We start from the raw sequence: 13,500 nt of genomic DNA on the forward strand, positions 1-13,500 counted from the left end.
AGGGCCGTCAGTAGTTCTAATGGAATGTTGTCTACTCCCGGGGCCTTGTTTCGACTCAGGTCTTTCAGTGCTCTGTCAAACTCTTCACGCAATATTGTATCTCCCATTTCATCCTCATCTATGTCCTCTTCCATTTCCATAATATTGTCCTCAAGTACATCGCCCTTGTATAGGCCCTCTATTATACTCCTTCCACCTCTCTGCTTTCCCTTCTTTGCTTAGAACTGGGTTTCCATCTGAGCTCTTGACATTCATACAAGTGGTTCTCTCTTCTCCAAAGGTCTCTTTAATTTTCCTGTAGGCAGTATCTATCTTACCCCTAGTGAGATAAGCCTCTACATCCTTACATTTGTCCTCTAGCCATCCCTGCTTAGCCATTTTACACTTTCTGTCAATCTCATTTTTGAAACGTCTGTATTCCTTTTTGCCTGCTTCATTTACTGCACTTTTATATTTTCTCCTCTCATCAATTAAGTTCAATAGTTCTTCTGTTACCCAAGGATTTCTACTAGCCCTCATCTTTTTACCTACTTGATCCTCTGCTGCCTTCACTACTTCATTTCTCAGAGCTACCCATTCTTCTTCTACTGTACTTCTTTCCCCCATTCCTGTCAATAGTTCCCTTATGCTCTCCCTGAAACTCTGTACAACCTCTGGTTCTTTTAGTTTATCCAGGTCCCATCTCCTTAAATTCCCACCTTTTTGCAGTTTCTTCAGTTTTAATCTACAGTTCATAACCAATAGATTGTGGTCAGAGTCCACATCTACACCTGGAAATGTCTTACAATTTAAAACCTGGTTCCTAAATCTCTGTCTTACCATTATATAATCTGTCTGATACCTTCTAGTATCTCCAGGATTCTTTCATGTATACAACCTTCTTTCATGATTCTTGAACCAAGTGTTAGCTATGATTAAGTTATGCTCTGTGCAAAACTCTACCAGGCAGCTCCCTCTTTCATTTCATAGCCCCAATCCATATTCACCTACTATGTTTCCTTCTGTCCCTTTTCCTACTCTCGAATTCCAGTCACCCATGACTATTAAATTTTCATCTTCCTTCACTACCTGAATAATTTCTTTTATCTCATCATACATTTCTTCAATTTCTTCATCAATAGTAATTTAAATATAGGCAATATCAGCTTGTTTATACAAAATTTTGCCAGCCTCTTCATTCACCAAATGAAATGCAATGAAGACATTGTACAAAATTAACAAGTCAATAACCTTTCAATTAGATCAGGAAAGGCAACAGAAAGTGCAAAAGGAAAGAATAGGAAATGGCGAGGGAAAAGGGCAACAATTAGCATTAACAGCATGAAACTATTGATAACTCTCTCTCCTTACAAAAACAATGGTGTGCGGAACAATCTTTCAGTAGTCTGTGAGCAGGCACTGAAAACTAATTCATTATTAAATTTTAAAAAATTGTTTTGAGCTTGGTACATTACTGTAAGGCAGTGAGCACAAAAGTACTGACAGCCACGTTTCAGTAATTCTTCTTATCCATACTTCTACTTCTACTGAAACACTTACCACCGTCTCATGTGGCATTTCATCATGGAATTGCAAGCATGACAGAGTGGGCGACATCTCTTCCTCTTGATTTTCTTCTTTTTCTTCCCCTTCAACACTGATTTGTGGTTTTCGGTAGTGAATGTAATAAAGTGACTGGTGTACACAGTCCCACTGAGCCCAACAGAATGTTTTTACTATAGACTCATAAGGTGGATCTCCATTTAATGTCTGTGAAAAAATACGATCATAACAGCATGTAAAAGAAGTTGAAACATGAAGGAGGACTACAATATTTAATAGTGAAGTTTTTCAACGAAATTATATATAAATATGCACTTCTAGATATTAGTTATATGACATACAAACAAATTATTTTAATTTAGTCAGTAAGGGAGCTAGTGCATCTCCCCCCCCCCCCTCCCTCTCCCTCTCTCTGCATACTTTTTCTCTCATATTGCTGTTAACACCGTCTCTACATAATGTGACACTTGAGCGGATGGGTAACACAACAGATCCATCAGGTGTGTCAAATACTGCTTTAGAGAAAGTATTTTTTCGTTTCACCAGTTCAGTACTTTTATCTCAAGGCTTCATGTAAGCAAGTCAGAAATACCACATACAACAGTGGCACATGGTGGTGGCTGATTTATGCACTAGCTTTATAGTGTTGAGGGGCTGATGGCAAGTATTGTGATCTGTAATCAGATACCAACACTTGAGCCCTCTTTATGGCTGCTGGCACAGGTGCAAGTGATAAATAGGAGGCTGTAGATAAAAAGAACCCCATGAACCACGGACCTTGCCGTTGGTGGGGAGGCTTGTGTGCCTCAGCGATCCAGATGGCCGTACTGTAGGTGCAACCACAACGGAGGGGTATCTGTTGAGAGGCCAGACAAACATGTGGTTCCTGAATAGGGGCAGCAGCTTTTTCAGTAGTTGCAGGGGCAACAGTTGGGATGATTGACTGATCTGGCCTTGTAACACTAACCAAAACGGCCTTGCTGTGCTGGTACTGCTAACGGCTGAAAGCAAGGGGAAACTACAGCCATAATTTTTCCCGAGGGCATGCAGCTTTACTGTATGGTTCAATGATGATGGTGTCCTCTTGGGTAAAATATTCCGGAGGTAAAATAGTCCCCCATTCGGATCTCCGGGTGGGGACTACTCAAGAAGACGTCGTTATCAGGAGAAAGAAAACTGCCATTCTACGGATCGGAGCGTGGAATGTCAGATCCCTTAATCGGGCAGGTAGGTTAGAAAATTTAAAAAGGGAAATGGATAGGTTAAAGTTAAATATAGTGGGAATTAGTGACGTTCGGTGGCAGGAGGGACAAGACTTTTGGTCAGGTGAATACAGGGTTATAAATACAAAATCAAATAGGCAAACCTACGTTTCTAGCATTTGTAGACTTAGGGAAAGCTTTTGACAATATTCACTGGAATACACTCTTTCAAATTCTGAAGATGGCAGGGGTAAAATACAGGGAGCAAAAGGCTATTTACAATTGGTACAGAAAGCAGATGGCAATTATAAGAGTCGAGGGACATGAAAGGGAAGCAGTGGTTGGGAAGGGAGTGAGACAGGATTGTAGCCTCTCCCCGATGGTATTTTATCTGTATATTGAGCAAGCAGTAAAGGAAACAAAAGAAAAGTTCGGAGTAGGTATTAAAATCCATGGAGAAGAAATAAAAACTTTTAGGTTCACCGATGACATTGTAATACTGTCAGAGACAGCAAAGGACTTGGAAGAGCAGTTGAATGGAATGGACAGTGTCTTGAAAGGAGGATATGAGATGAACAACAACAAAAGCAAAACGAGGATAATGGAATGTAGTTGAATTAAGTCGGGTGATGCTGAGGGAATTAGATTAGGAAATGAGACACTTAAAGTAGTAAAGGAGTTTTGCTATTTGGGGAGCAAAATAAATGATGATGGTCGAAGTAGAGAGGATATAAAATGTAGACTGGCAATGGCAAGGAAAGCGTTTCTGAAGAAGAGAAATTTGTTAAGATCGAGTATAGATTTAAGTGTCAGAAAGTCGTTTCTGAAAGTATTTGTATGGAGTGTAGCCATGTATGGAAGTGAAACGTGGACGATATATAGTTTGGACAAGAAGAGAATAGAAGCTTTCGAAATGTGGTGCTACAGAAGAATGCTGAAGATTAGATGGGTAGATCACATAACTAATGAGGAGTTATTGAACAGAATTGGGGAGGAGTTTGTGGCACAACTTGACAAGAGGAAGGGATCGGTTAGTAGGACATATTCTGAGGCATCAAGGGATCACAAGTTTAGCATTGGAGGGCAGCGTGGAGGGTAAAAATCATAGAGGGAGACCAAGAGATGAATACACTAAGCAGATTCAGAAGGATGTAGGTTGCAGTAAGTACTGGGAGATGAAGAAGCTTGCACAGGATAGAGTAGCATGGAGAGCTGCATCAAACCAGTCTCAGGACTGAAGACAACAACAACAACAACAACAACAAGTTAAAAAGATTGACGAATTTGTCAACTGCCTCACTAACAAAGCATACAGAGATGTTACTTCACTAACCAATTCATCTATCTCTGTACTTAGATATTTTGAGTATAATTTACATTCCTGCGATCTCACAAGTTGTTCTTCAACTTTACATGCACCTGTAGTTTCTCTACATTTTTTTCTCAGTTACATTTATTACTTGTTCCTTTTAATTATCCTGTCTGTAGAAGCAAAAACAATGACTGCTCTGATGCTGTCCTCCATGACTTGGCATTCTTTATTGTTATAACTGTCTTCTTCTGTATGTGAGGGTTATGCGCTACATGCCCTGTAGTTTATATCGTATATCCTAGTCTTTGTCTACCTCGATAATTTGTTACTCTCCACTGATCCTTCCAGCACCAAGTTTATTTCCAATAACTGGCCCTTCTTTTGGTAAGTGTTTCCCACAGACTCATTTTTAGCCTATTGCATTTTAGTAGCTCTTCATTTGGTTCATCTGTCCACTTAATTTTCAAGATTTTTCAATAGCAGCCCATTTCCAGTTCCTTCTTCTCTGAATTTCCCAAGAACAATATTTAAGCTAAATTCAATTCTGTGCTTCAGATACACACATTGAAAAATTATTTAGCCCATTCCACATCAACATTTGCTATCACTAGTGTTCTTTTACGAAAGAAAGGTTTTTCCACTACACCAGTCTATTCCTGATATCTTCGTTGCTTCAGCCACACTGTTTAATCTTACTGCCTAGGTAGGAGAGTTCTTTCACTTGTTGGACTAGTGTGTTATGACCAATTTTAAAATGAAGCAAATGACAGTTTACCTTCCCACTACTCAGCACCATCTTTTTCTTAGCTTTTTTATTCTTAGCTCTTATTCTACATGGATATACAGATCAATCCTTTCAGCAGGTCTTGTACGTGACTTCTTTTGCCCAGATGGCAAGGGCACTCCGCAAGCTGTCAGGGAAAGAAAAAAATATATAGTGTAATCAAGTGTTTTTCTTCCGATAATGTGTATTCTTTTTTAAAAAGTATGCTTACTGTGGCCTAGTATTTTAGCAAAAGGACAACAGGATCTGAACTGGACCTTTTTTACAGCTATCTACAACTCGCCATTTGTCTTCCAAAATGAAATGAAATGATTCATTGTATGGCACTAACAGCTGGGAATTCCCACATGAGCAAGATCGGCCAACAAGTTGCCAGTCTTTTCAGCTGATGTCACACACTGGGCAAATTATATTAAAAAGACTCCATTCCCATCAGTCTACCTCCCCCCCCCGACTATCATACAGGAGCTCTTGTCAGAAGGGCTACATCATTTGCAAACCTTAGCATATCTGTCTGTTGCTCCTGTATTTTTACCGCTTTTCTGAGATTTTATTTCCCATCTCTCACTGCATTTCAATGTACAAGTTAAATAACAATGATAAAATATAAAAATCCTGTTTCTTACCATCCTTAACAAAAATTTGTGTTTCTTGATATCCATCTTTCATTACACATTTTCATATGTATAGATTATCACTTTTTTATAATCTACCTCTCATTTTATAACTGATAATATGTTGTTCCACCTTACATCATTGAAAGCTTTCTTTTGGTCTAAAAACATTAGGAATGATTCCTTATTGATTTTATCTTTTCTTTCCTTGATAAGCACCAAGTCTGAATTACTTCACAGACACATTTTGTTTTTCTGAAACAATTAATCTTCATCCATGACCTCTTGAAATTTTTCTTTATGTTCTTCTGCATATTATTCTTACAGTTTACAAGCACCATCAGATTGGTTGATCATTCAATAATTTTCACATTTATCTTTGTTAATAAAAAGATAGTGCTTTTCTGGAACTCTAATGGTAATTAATCAATACTATAGATTCTTTATGCCAGCTGAAACACCCTCCTAGTTTCTATTTATCCTGCAGATTTTGGTTGTAGCAAAATATATTTCATTGATGCCTTTCAGGGTATATACGTGGATTGAGGGGGGAGGGAACTGGATTTTTCCTGGATTTCCCTGTTAAAACTACTCTTTTTTCCACGTGAACATGGATTATACCCTGGTGAAAGCACATTGTTCTCCTTGTCAAGTGACAATATACTTTCCCTCCGAGCTGTAAAACAGCAATTCTTTGCATGGTGAAGGTTATATATATTGACATGGAACATCCTGGCACTTTAGGAAATAAAATCCACCAAAAAAGCAATGCTTTTTGAAAAGATCTTTGATGCATGACAACATTTACACTGTGTATTTTTGTATCACAAAGCTATAAACAGGTTGTTGTGGTCTTCAGTCCTGAGACTGGTTTGATGCAGCTCTCCATGCTACCCTATCTTGTGCAAGCTTCTTCATCTCCCAGTACTTACTGCAACCCACAACCTTCTGAATCTGCTTAGTGTATTCATCTCTTGGTCCCCCTCTACGATTTTTACCCTCCACACTGCCCTCCGATGCTAAAGTTGTGATCCCTTGATGCCTCAGAATATGTCCTACTAACCGGTCCCTTCTTTTTGTCAAGTTGTGCCACAAACTCCTCTTCTCCCCAATTCTATTCAATACTTCATCATTAGTTACGTGATCTACCCATCTAATCTTCAGCATTCTTCTGTAGCACCACATTTCGAAAGCTTCTATTCTCTTCTTGTCCAAACTAGTTATCGTCCATGATTCACTTCCATACATGGCTACACTCCATACAAATACTTTCAGAAACGACTTCCTGACACTTAAATCTATACTCGATGTTAACAAATTTCTCTTCTTCAGAAACGATTTCCTTGCCATTGCCAGTCTACATTTTATATCCTCTCTACTTCGACCATCATCATTTATTTTGCTCCCCAAATAGCAAAACTCCTTTACTACTTTAAGTGTCTCATTTCCTAATCTAATTCCCTCAGCATCACCCGACTTAATTCAACTACATTCCATTATCCTCGTTTTGCTTTTGTTGATGTTCATCTCATATCCTCCTTTCAAGACACTGTCCATTCCATTCAACTGCTCTTCCAAGTCTTTTGCTGTCTCTAACAGTATTACAATGTCATCAGTGAACCTAAAAGTTTTTATTTCTTCTCCATGGATTTTAATACCTACTCCAAATTTTTCTTTTGTTTCCTTTACTGCTTGCTCAATATACAGATTGAATAACATAGGGGAGAGGCTACAACCCTGTCTCACTCCCTTCCCAACCACTGCTTCCCTTTCATGCCCCTAAACTCTTATAACTGCCATCTGGTTTCTGTACAAATTGTAAATAGCCTTTCGCTCCCTGTATTTTACCCCTGCCACCTTCACAATTTGAAAGAGATTATTCCAGTCAACATTGTCAAAAGCTTTCTCTAAGTCTACAAATGCTAGACACGTAGGTTTGCCCTTCCTTAAAATAGCTTCTAAGATAAGTCGTAGGGTCAGTATTGCCTCACGTGTTCCAACATTTCTACAGAATCCAAACTGATCTTCCCCGAGGTCGGCTTCTACCAGTTTTTCCATTCGTGTGTAATAGAATTCGCTTTAGTATTTTGCAGCTGTGACTTAATAACTGATAGTTCGGTAATTTTCACATCTGTCAACACCTGCTTTCTTTGGGATTGGAATTATTATATTCCTCTTGAAGTCTGAGGGTATTTCGCCTGTCTCATACATCTTGCTCACCAGATGGTAGAGTTTTGTCAGGACTGGCTCTCCCAAGGCCATCAGTAGTTCTAATGGAATGTTGTCTATCCCCGGGGCCTTGTTTCGACTCAGGTCTTTCAGTGCTCTGTCAAACTCTTCACGCAATATCGTGTCTCCCATTTCATCTTCATCCTCAAGTACATCGCCCTTGTATAGGCCCTCTATATACTCCTTCCACCTTCCTGCTTTCCCTTCTTTGCTTAGAACTGGGTTTCCATCTGAGCTCTTGATATTCATACAAGTTGTTCGCTTTTGTCCAGGGGTCTCTTTAATTTTCCTATAGGCAGTATCTATCTTACCCCTAGTGAGATAAGCCTCTACATCCTTACATTTGTCCTCTAGCCATCCCTGCTTAGTCATTTTGCACTTCCTGTCAATCTCATTTTTGAGACGTCTGTATTCCTTTTTGCCTGCTTCATTTACTGCATTTTTGTATTTTCTCCTTTCGTCAATTAAGTTCAATACTTCTTCTGTTACCCAAGGATTTCTACTAGCCCTCGTCTTTTTACCTACTTGATCCTCTGCTGCCTTCACTACTTCATTTCTCAGAGCTACCCATTCTTCTTCTACTGTACTTATTTCCCCCATTCCTGTCAATTGTTCCCTTATGCTCTCCCTGAAACTGTGTACAACCTCTGGTTCTTTCAGTTTATCCAGGTCCCATCTCCTTAAATTCCCACCTTTTTGCAGTTTCTTCAGTTTTAATCTACAGTTCATAACCAATAGATTGTGGTCAGAGTCCACATCTGCCCCTGGAAATGCCTTACAATTTAAAACCTGGTTCCTAAATCTCTGTCTTACCATTATATAATCTATCTGATACCTTCTAGTATCTCCAGGTTTCTTCCATGTATACAACCTTCTTTCATGATTCTTGAACCAGGTGTTAGCTATGCTTAAGTTATGCTCTGTGCAAAGCACTGAAATCAAGATTGTGGTGCACATTCATCAGCAAATCTTTGCTCATGTCATGTGATCTCACCAGCCAATGCCAGCAGATATCCAGAGCATAGGACACATGATGTAATCAACCAATAGCAACATCATTGTTAAGTAGCGTGAAGACACAAATAGGAAAAGTTAATGGTTTAAATTAATACACATACAGTATAGCTACAAGAAAAGCTAAGCTTTCACATATAATACTGGTCCTCAAAAATTTTTGGTCTTCTTTCTGAGGGTGTGGTTAGGCAGGGTCCTAAGAGCACAGCTTAAAACACAGCAGCTGAATATTTCTGACAAGCATGATTATAAATTTCACTGCTGTGCAAAAAACATTTCATGGGTCCCTGGCTGAATACTTGTTCCATCAAGCATTTGGGCTTTTCTATAGAAAAGCCAATTACTTGTTAAATTGCTCAAGAACTCACTTTAGATTTTATTTTTAAGGATAATATACTTCTTGTCATTGTTACTGCATAATTTGTGATCTGTGGAAGAACTAAAATGTATATGAAAAACTTACATTGAGACTTGGTCTTTTTTTAGCCTGTATTAGGCTTTAAGACATATCAAACACAAATGTGCAAGTAAAATTTTAAATAATGTTGTAAATAGCTGGTCTCCTGGGCCCATTTTTTTTTTTTTTTTTTTTTTTTTTTTTTTTTTTTTTTTTTTAAGTGGCTTGTCCTCCACGTTAAGTTTTGAATAAGAGACTAACATTTTGTGATTTAAGAAATTCATCACACATTCTCTCACACAACATAATTCATCTTCCTTAAAAGGAAATTTAGATTGGAAGTAACGCTTCTCAAACCACCATTCGCAATATTTTCCTGCGGTCTGTTAGAAATGTAAACAGTTGTGGTGTCATACACATCAAAAGCAGTTTGGTGTTACGAAGTATTGCATAGTCCTGGTACTAAAGCCTTCGCACATTTTGCTGTCAACAGGCACTTGTGTGTGCACTGTGTTTTGTTGTTTTAAATGGCATATTTTATTTGCAACTAAAGTTTTATTTTGGTGTTATTCTCTCAGTTATATTTTACCCTGCAGTATTATTCTGCAGTAGTGGACTAAAGCAAAATTTTTGTTAGAGTGTCAGTTCTTACCAATCAAAATTACAAAAATTTAACTGAAAACTAAAACAATGTAAATTCCCAGAATTCTAAAAATTTCCCAGGTTTTACCTGGACTTCTCCCAGATGAAAAAATTCCCGGGTTTTCCCCATTCTCCTGAGGCATATACACCCTGCCCGTATTGATTTGTTTGGACTCATAATCAGTCAGTACTCAGTCAAACACTAATCACATAATTGGCCCTCTTGTTACCCCCATATTAACTTACTCCTTATGCATCTCCTCCATAATATCTTTTAACAGCTTTCTGCCAATGTACATGTATTCGGTGTGCACATGCCCACTCACCTGTTCTTTTCTCTACACTGAACAGAAGTTTCTCAACTGCTTCTCATAGTTCAACACTTCTATATGTTAGTTATATGACGTTATGTTTAATCTTCTTATTCACCATTTCACTGTATCCTACAGACATTTCATTACCAATCATTTACATGTCTTGCTAACCCATTATGATAAGTCTGTTTGCAAATTTATTTCATTCCTAAGCAACTTGTACACCTAATTTCCTACCTTTCTCCTAGCATTTTCATATTTTCTTCTTTGGTCAACAAGCTGGAGTATTTTATGCATCATTAATGGCTTTTGTGTGTCTGCTAATTTACTGAAACCAAGTGAGATACCCTGACTTAATTATTTCTGTTCTGATTATATCCTGCTAATCTACTGAACTACTCTTTAAAACTGTACTGAGAATTCTGGCCTCTAATTCAGAGAATTTATGCTTTATTTCATTAAGTTTTAAATTTTCGATATTCCACTTCATGAGTTCACCATATTCTTTAGTTTCTTGAATAACCCTAGGTAATGATCTAAATCTTACGTATGCACCTAGTTTGATCTACAGTCAATTTTTTTATATCTACATCTTTACCACTCAGTACCCACGCAGTGACTAGCTTACTCTTATACTGGAACTTTTAAAAAGGTTGTAGGCATCATTACAGTACTTTAGAAGATTTTGTGTCTTCAGTGCAGTGCTTTCTATGGCCCTCTGCATCCTTTTTGTTTATTTTTATTTATTTATTTGATATACCTAATGATTATGCATGGATGTGGACTGAGTCAAAGCAGATACAATATAGATATCATACAATACAATACATACTGGTATATTACACATGGTAGATGAATGATTCAAAACTGGTACAATACAATAATATAATAAAGATAATAAACAATACAATACAAAAATACAATAGTGATAAAAAACAATACAGATACAATGACAAAGGAAATAATCTGAATTACTACTAAAATTATTTATCTCTGCTGAAGAATTCATCTAAAGAGTAGAAACATTTTTCCAGTAGGAATTCCTTTAGCTTTTTTTGAATAGCGTTTCATTTTCTTTTCGACAACATTCTTTTAGATAATATTACTCAGGAGAGCGTTAAAGATTTTTGTACTTGTGTACTTTACCCCTTTTTGTACCAGAGAGAGATTTTTCCATTCACAGTGCATATCACCTTTCCATCTTGTGTTATAATGATGGTATGACTCATTTGTTTCATATTCAGAGGAATTGAGAAGTGTGGAAGCCATGAGCGAGAGAAGATATTGTGAGGTAGTGGTTAATGTACCTAACTGTTTGTAGCCAAAATATGCGGACTTTGATATGTTGATGTCTCCAATTTTGGAGATTATTCGGATGGCAAATGTTGCTGAGCTAAGCTTTTTTAGTGTTTGCTATATGTGGAATTCCCAGTTGAACCAGTTATCTATGTGAACGCCTAGTAACTTTGTGCACTGAACACTTTGTAACTGTTGGCTCTCGTGTGCAATGTTAATCTCTTCTGGGCTTATGTAACTGGATTGGAACTGCATGTAATTTGTTTTACTTAGGTTTATGTGCAATGTTAATATCTTCTGGGCTTATGTAACTGGATTGGAACTGCATGTAATTTGTTTTACTTAGGTTTATTTCAAGAGAATTTGCTGTGAACCAGTTCAGAGCATTTGCAAGTGCTTGGTTGGCATTGGTCACTGCTACTTCTCCCACTTTTCGTGGTAGTTCCAAATTCAAGGACAATACGGAGTTCTGAGTCACAACCAACTACTTATCCCATCCTTGTCAAACTAGACCCGTATGTATGTAAATGCCATCATATAATGATCACTTCTTTTTCTTACACTATAATACCATGGTATGTCCAAAATCCTTGTAAACTGAACAACAAATGAATAAAATTACTACTAATCAAATTTTAATTCAAAATCCTAGGTGTGTCTGGACTCACACACAGAACCTTCGGATTTGAAGTCATCGATCATGTAAGGCAGGCTTTCATGGCTGAGATTTACTTCAGTTAAAACTTCCAGACTGAGAGGCTGTCATCAATATATAAAACAATTCCCAGACATTTTGTTTCTGGCTATGGAAGACATCTTCAGAGGTAAATGGGCAACTGCATCAAGGATTAGAGGGACCCCAAATTTTTAAAACTGTATCGAGGACACTGCCATTTGTCATGTAACGTCAGTTGTTTGATTATATCTGCTGGTATCATCATTCTCGATTACAAGTAATCAATTATCATCTCATTGGGAAAAGTCTGCATTTATGTTTCATTTAACTTAACTCATTCTTATTTTCTGTTAAAATTATTATAGTGTTTTGTGAGGGTACAAGAGCATTTTGTGAAATAAATGAGTGGTGAGTGGTGGGTGGCATTAGTACTCTCAATGGCATTTATAATTGAGCAATCATGATCAGTTCAAATTGCAACTCATCAAAAATGAAGTTAGTGTTTAACAGTGATATAGTAGCACAATTTCGGTTTAAGATGCTCCTATTTTTATATTTTAAGTAGTCTTTGGGGGTTGTGTGGTGATACAAGGTCTCCATTCTATGCACTTGCATCACCACCAGTATTTACTTGGTGTCTGCAATGCCATGCACCATGCCATGGAGACTCTCCTAGTGAAGTTCCATGGTTTTGGTTTCCCATCAATAATCAACATTTCTTTAATGTACAGGATATGAGACAATTTGCATAATAACTCTACACAAATGTAAATGATTGTAAAGTCTAATGTATTACTGTTAATGAGTTATTCTACAGATAATAAATCCAGTCATTGTTCAGCATTTGGGTCTTCACTTCCTGGTATGAGTTTTAATCTATGAAGATTTTCTGGTATTTGTGGAGGTATTGCCAGACTCACACAAGGGTAAACTTCAAGAAAATTTAAGATGGGATCCCTTGCAAGTGACAACTCTGCTTTCAAACAGGAAGAATTTACAATTGCTATCAACCAAGGCTAAACATGCAATGTTACACAATAATTATGTATCAGTTGAAATACATCAAGGAGAAGATAATAAATCACACAGTGGCAGCCTTGCAAGTAGCAACTGCTGTACATGAAAAATATTTACAAATTATTTAGAAGAGGAACCAAACATAACAATGAGAAAAATTAGTTATGAATGGTCGTGCAAAAGGTGTGGCATTATTAAACATGTATAATATTAGAACCTGTACAGCATTAAACTATTATTTTGTAGCTTCATCACCACATCAAATAATAAATAGTGTTGTTATTTAACATGAATCCTAAGTATATTTTCACCAATTGCAATTAATTTATGACAAAAAACGAGTGATATGAGCTCGGCAATACCAATAAATAAGTGGTTACCAAGTTTATCAACAAGCAACCTATCACAAAAATGTATCAGGGGTAATTATTTGACATTAAATGCAGCAGTTGTTAATATAG

General features: G+C 37.3%; 1 protein-coding gene across 3 annotated transcripts in view; it reads right to left on the minus strand.

The window, feature by feature from the left end:
* LOC124787777 (protein pigeon) overlaps nucleotides 1–13,500 on the minus strand; it is a 485,699-nt gene that overhangs the window by 288,239 nt on the left and 183,960 nt on the right. For 2 of the 3 annotated variants that reach the window (XM_047254670.1, XM_047254671.1), the window contains exon 6: nucleotides 1,540–1,749. In XM_047254670.1, coding sequence (XP_047110626.1) covers nucleotides 1,540–1,749 — 210 coding nt within the window. Of the gene's footprint in view, nucleotides 1–1,539; nucleotides 1,750–4,831; nucleotides 4,931–13,500 lie in introns of those variants that run through there. The other variant, XM_047254672.1, reaches the window with a different exon arrangement.

The sequence above is a fragment of the Schistocerca piceifrons genome, chromosome 3 (assembly GCF_021461385.2).
Source record: "Schistocerca piceifrons isolate TAMUIC-IGC-003096 chromosome 3, iqSchPice1.1, whole genome shotgun sequence".
Taxonomy (NCBI): Eukaryota; Metazoa; Arthropoda; class Insecta; order Orthoptera; family Acrididae; genus Schistocerca; species Schistocerca piceifrons.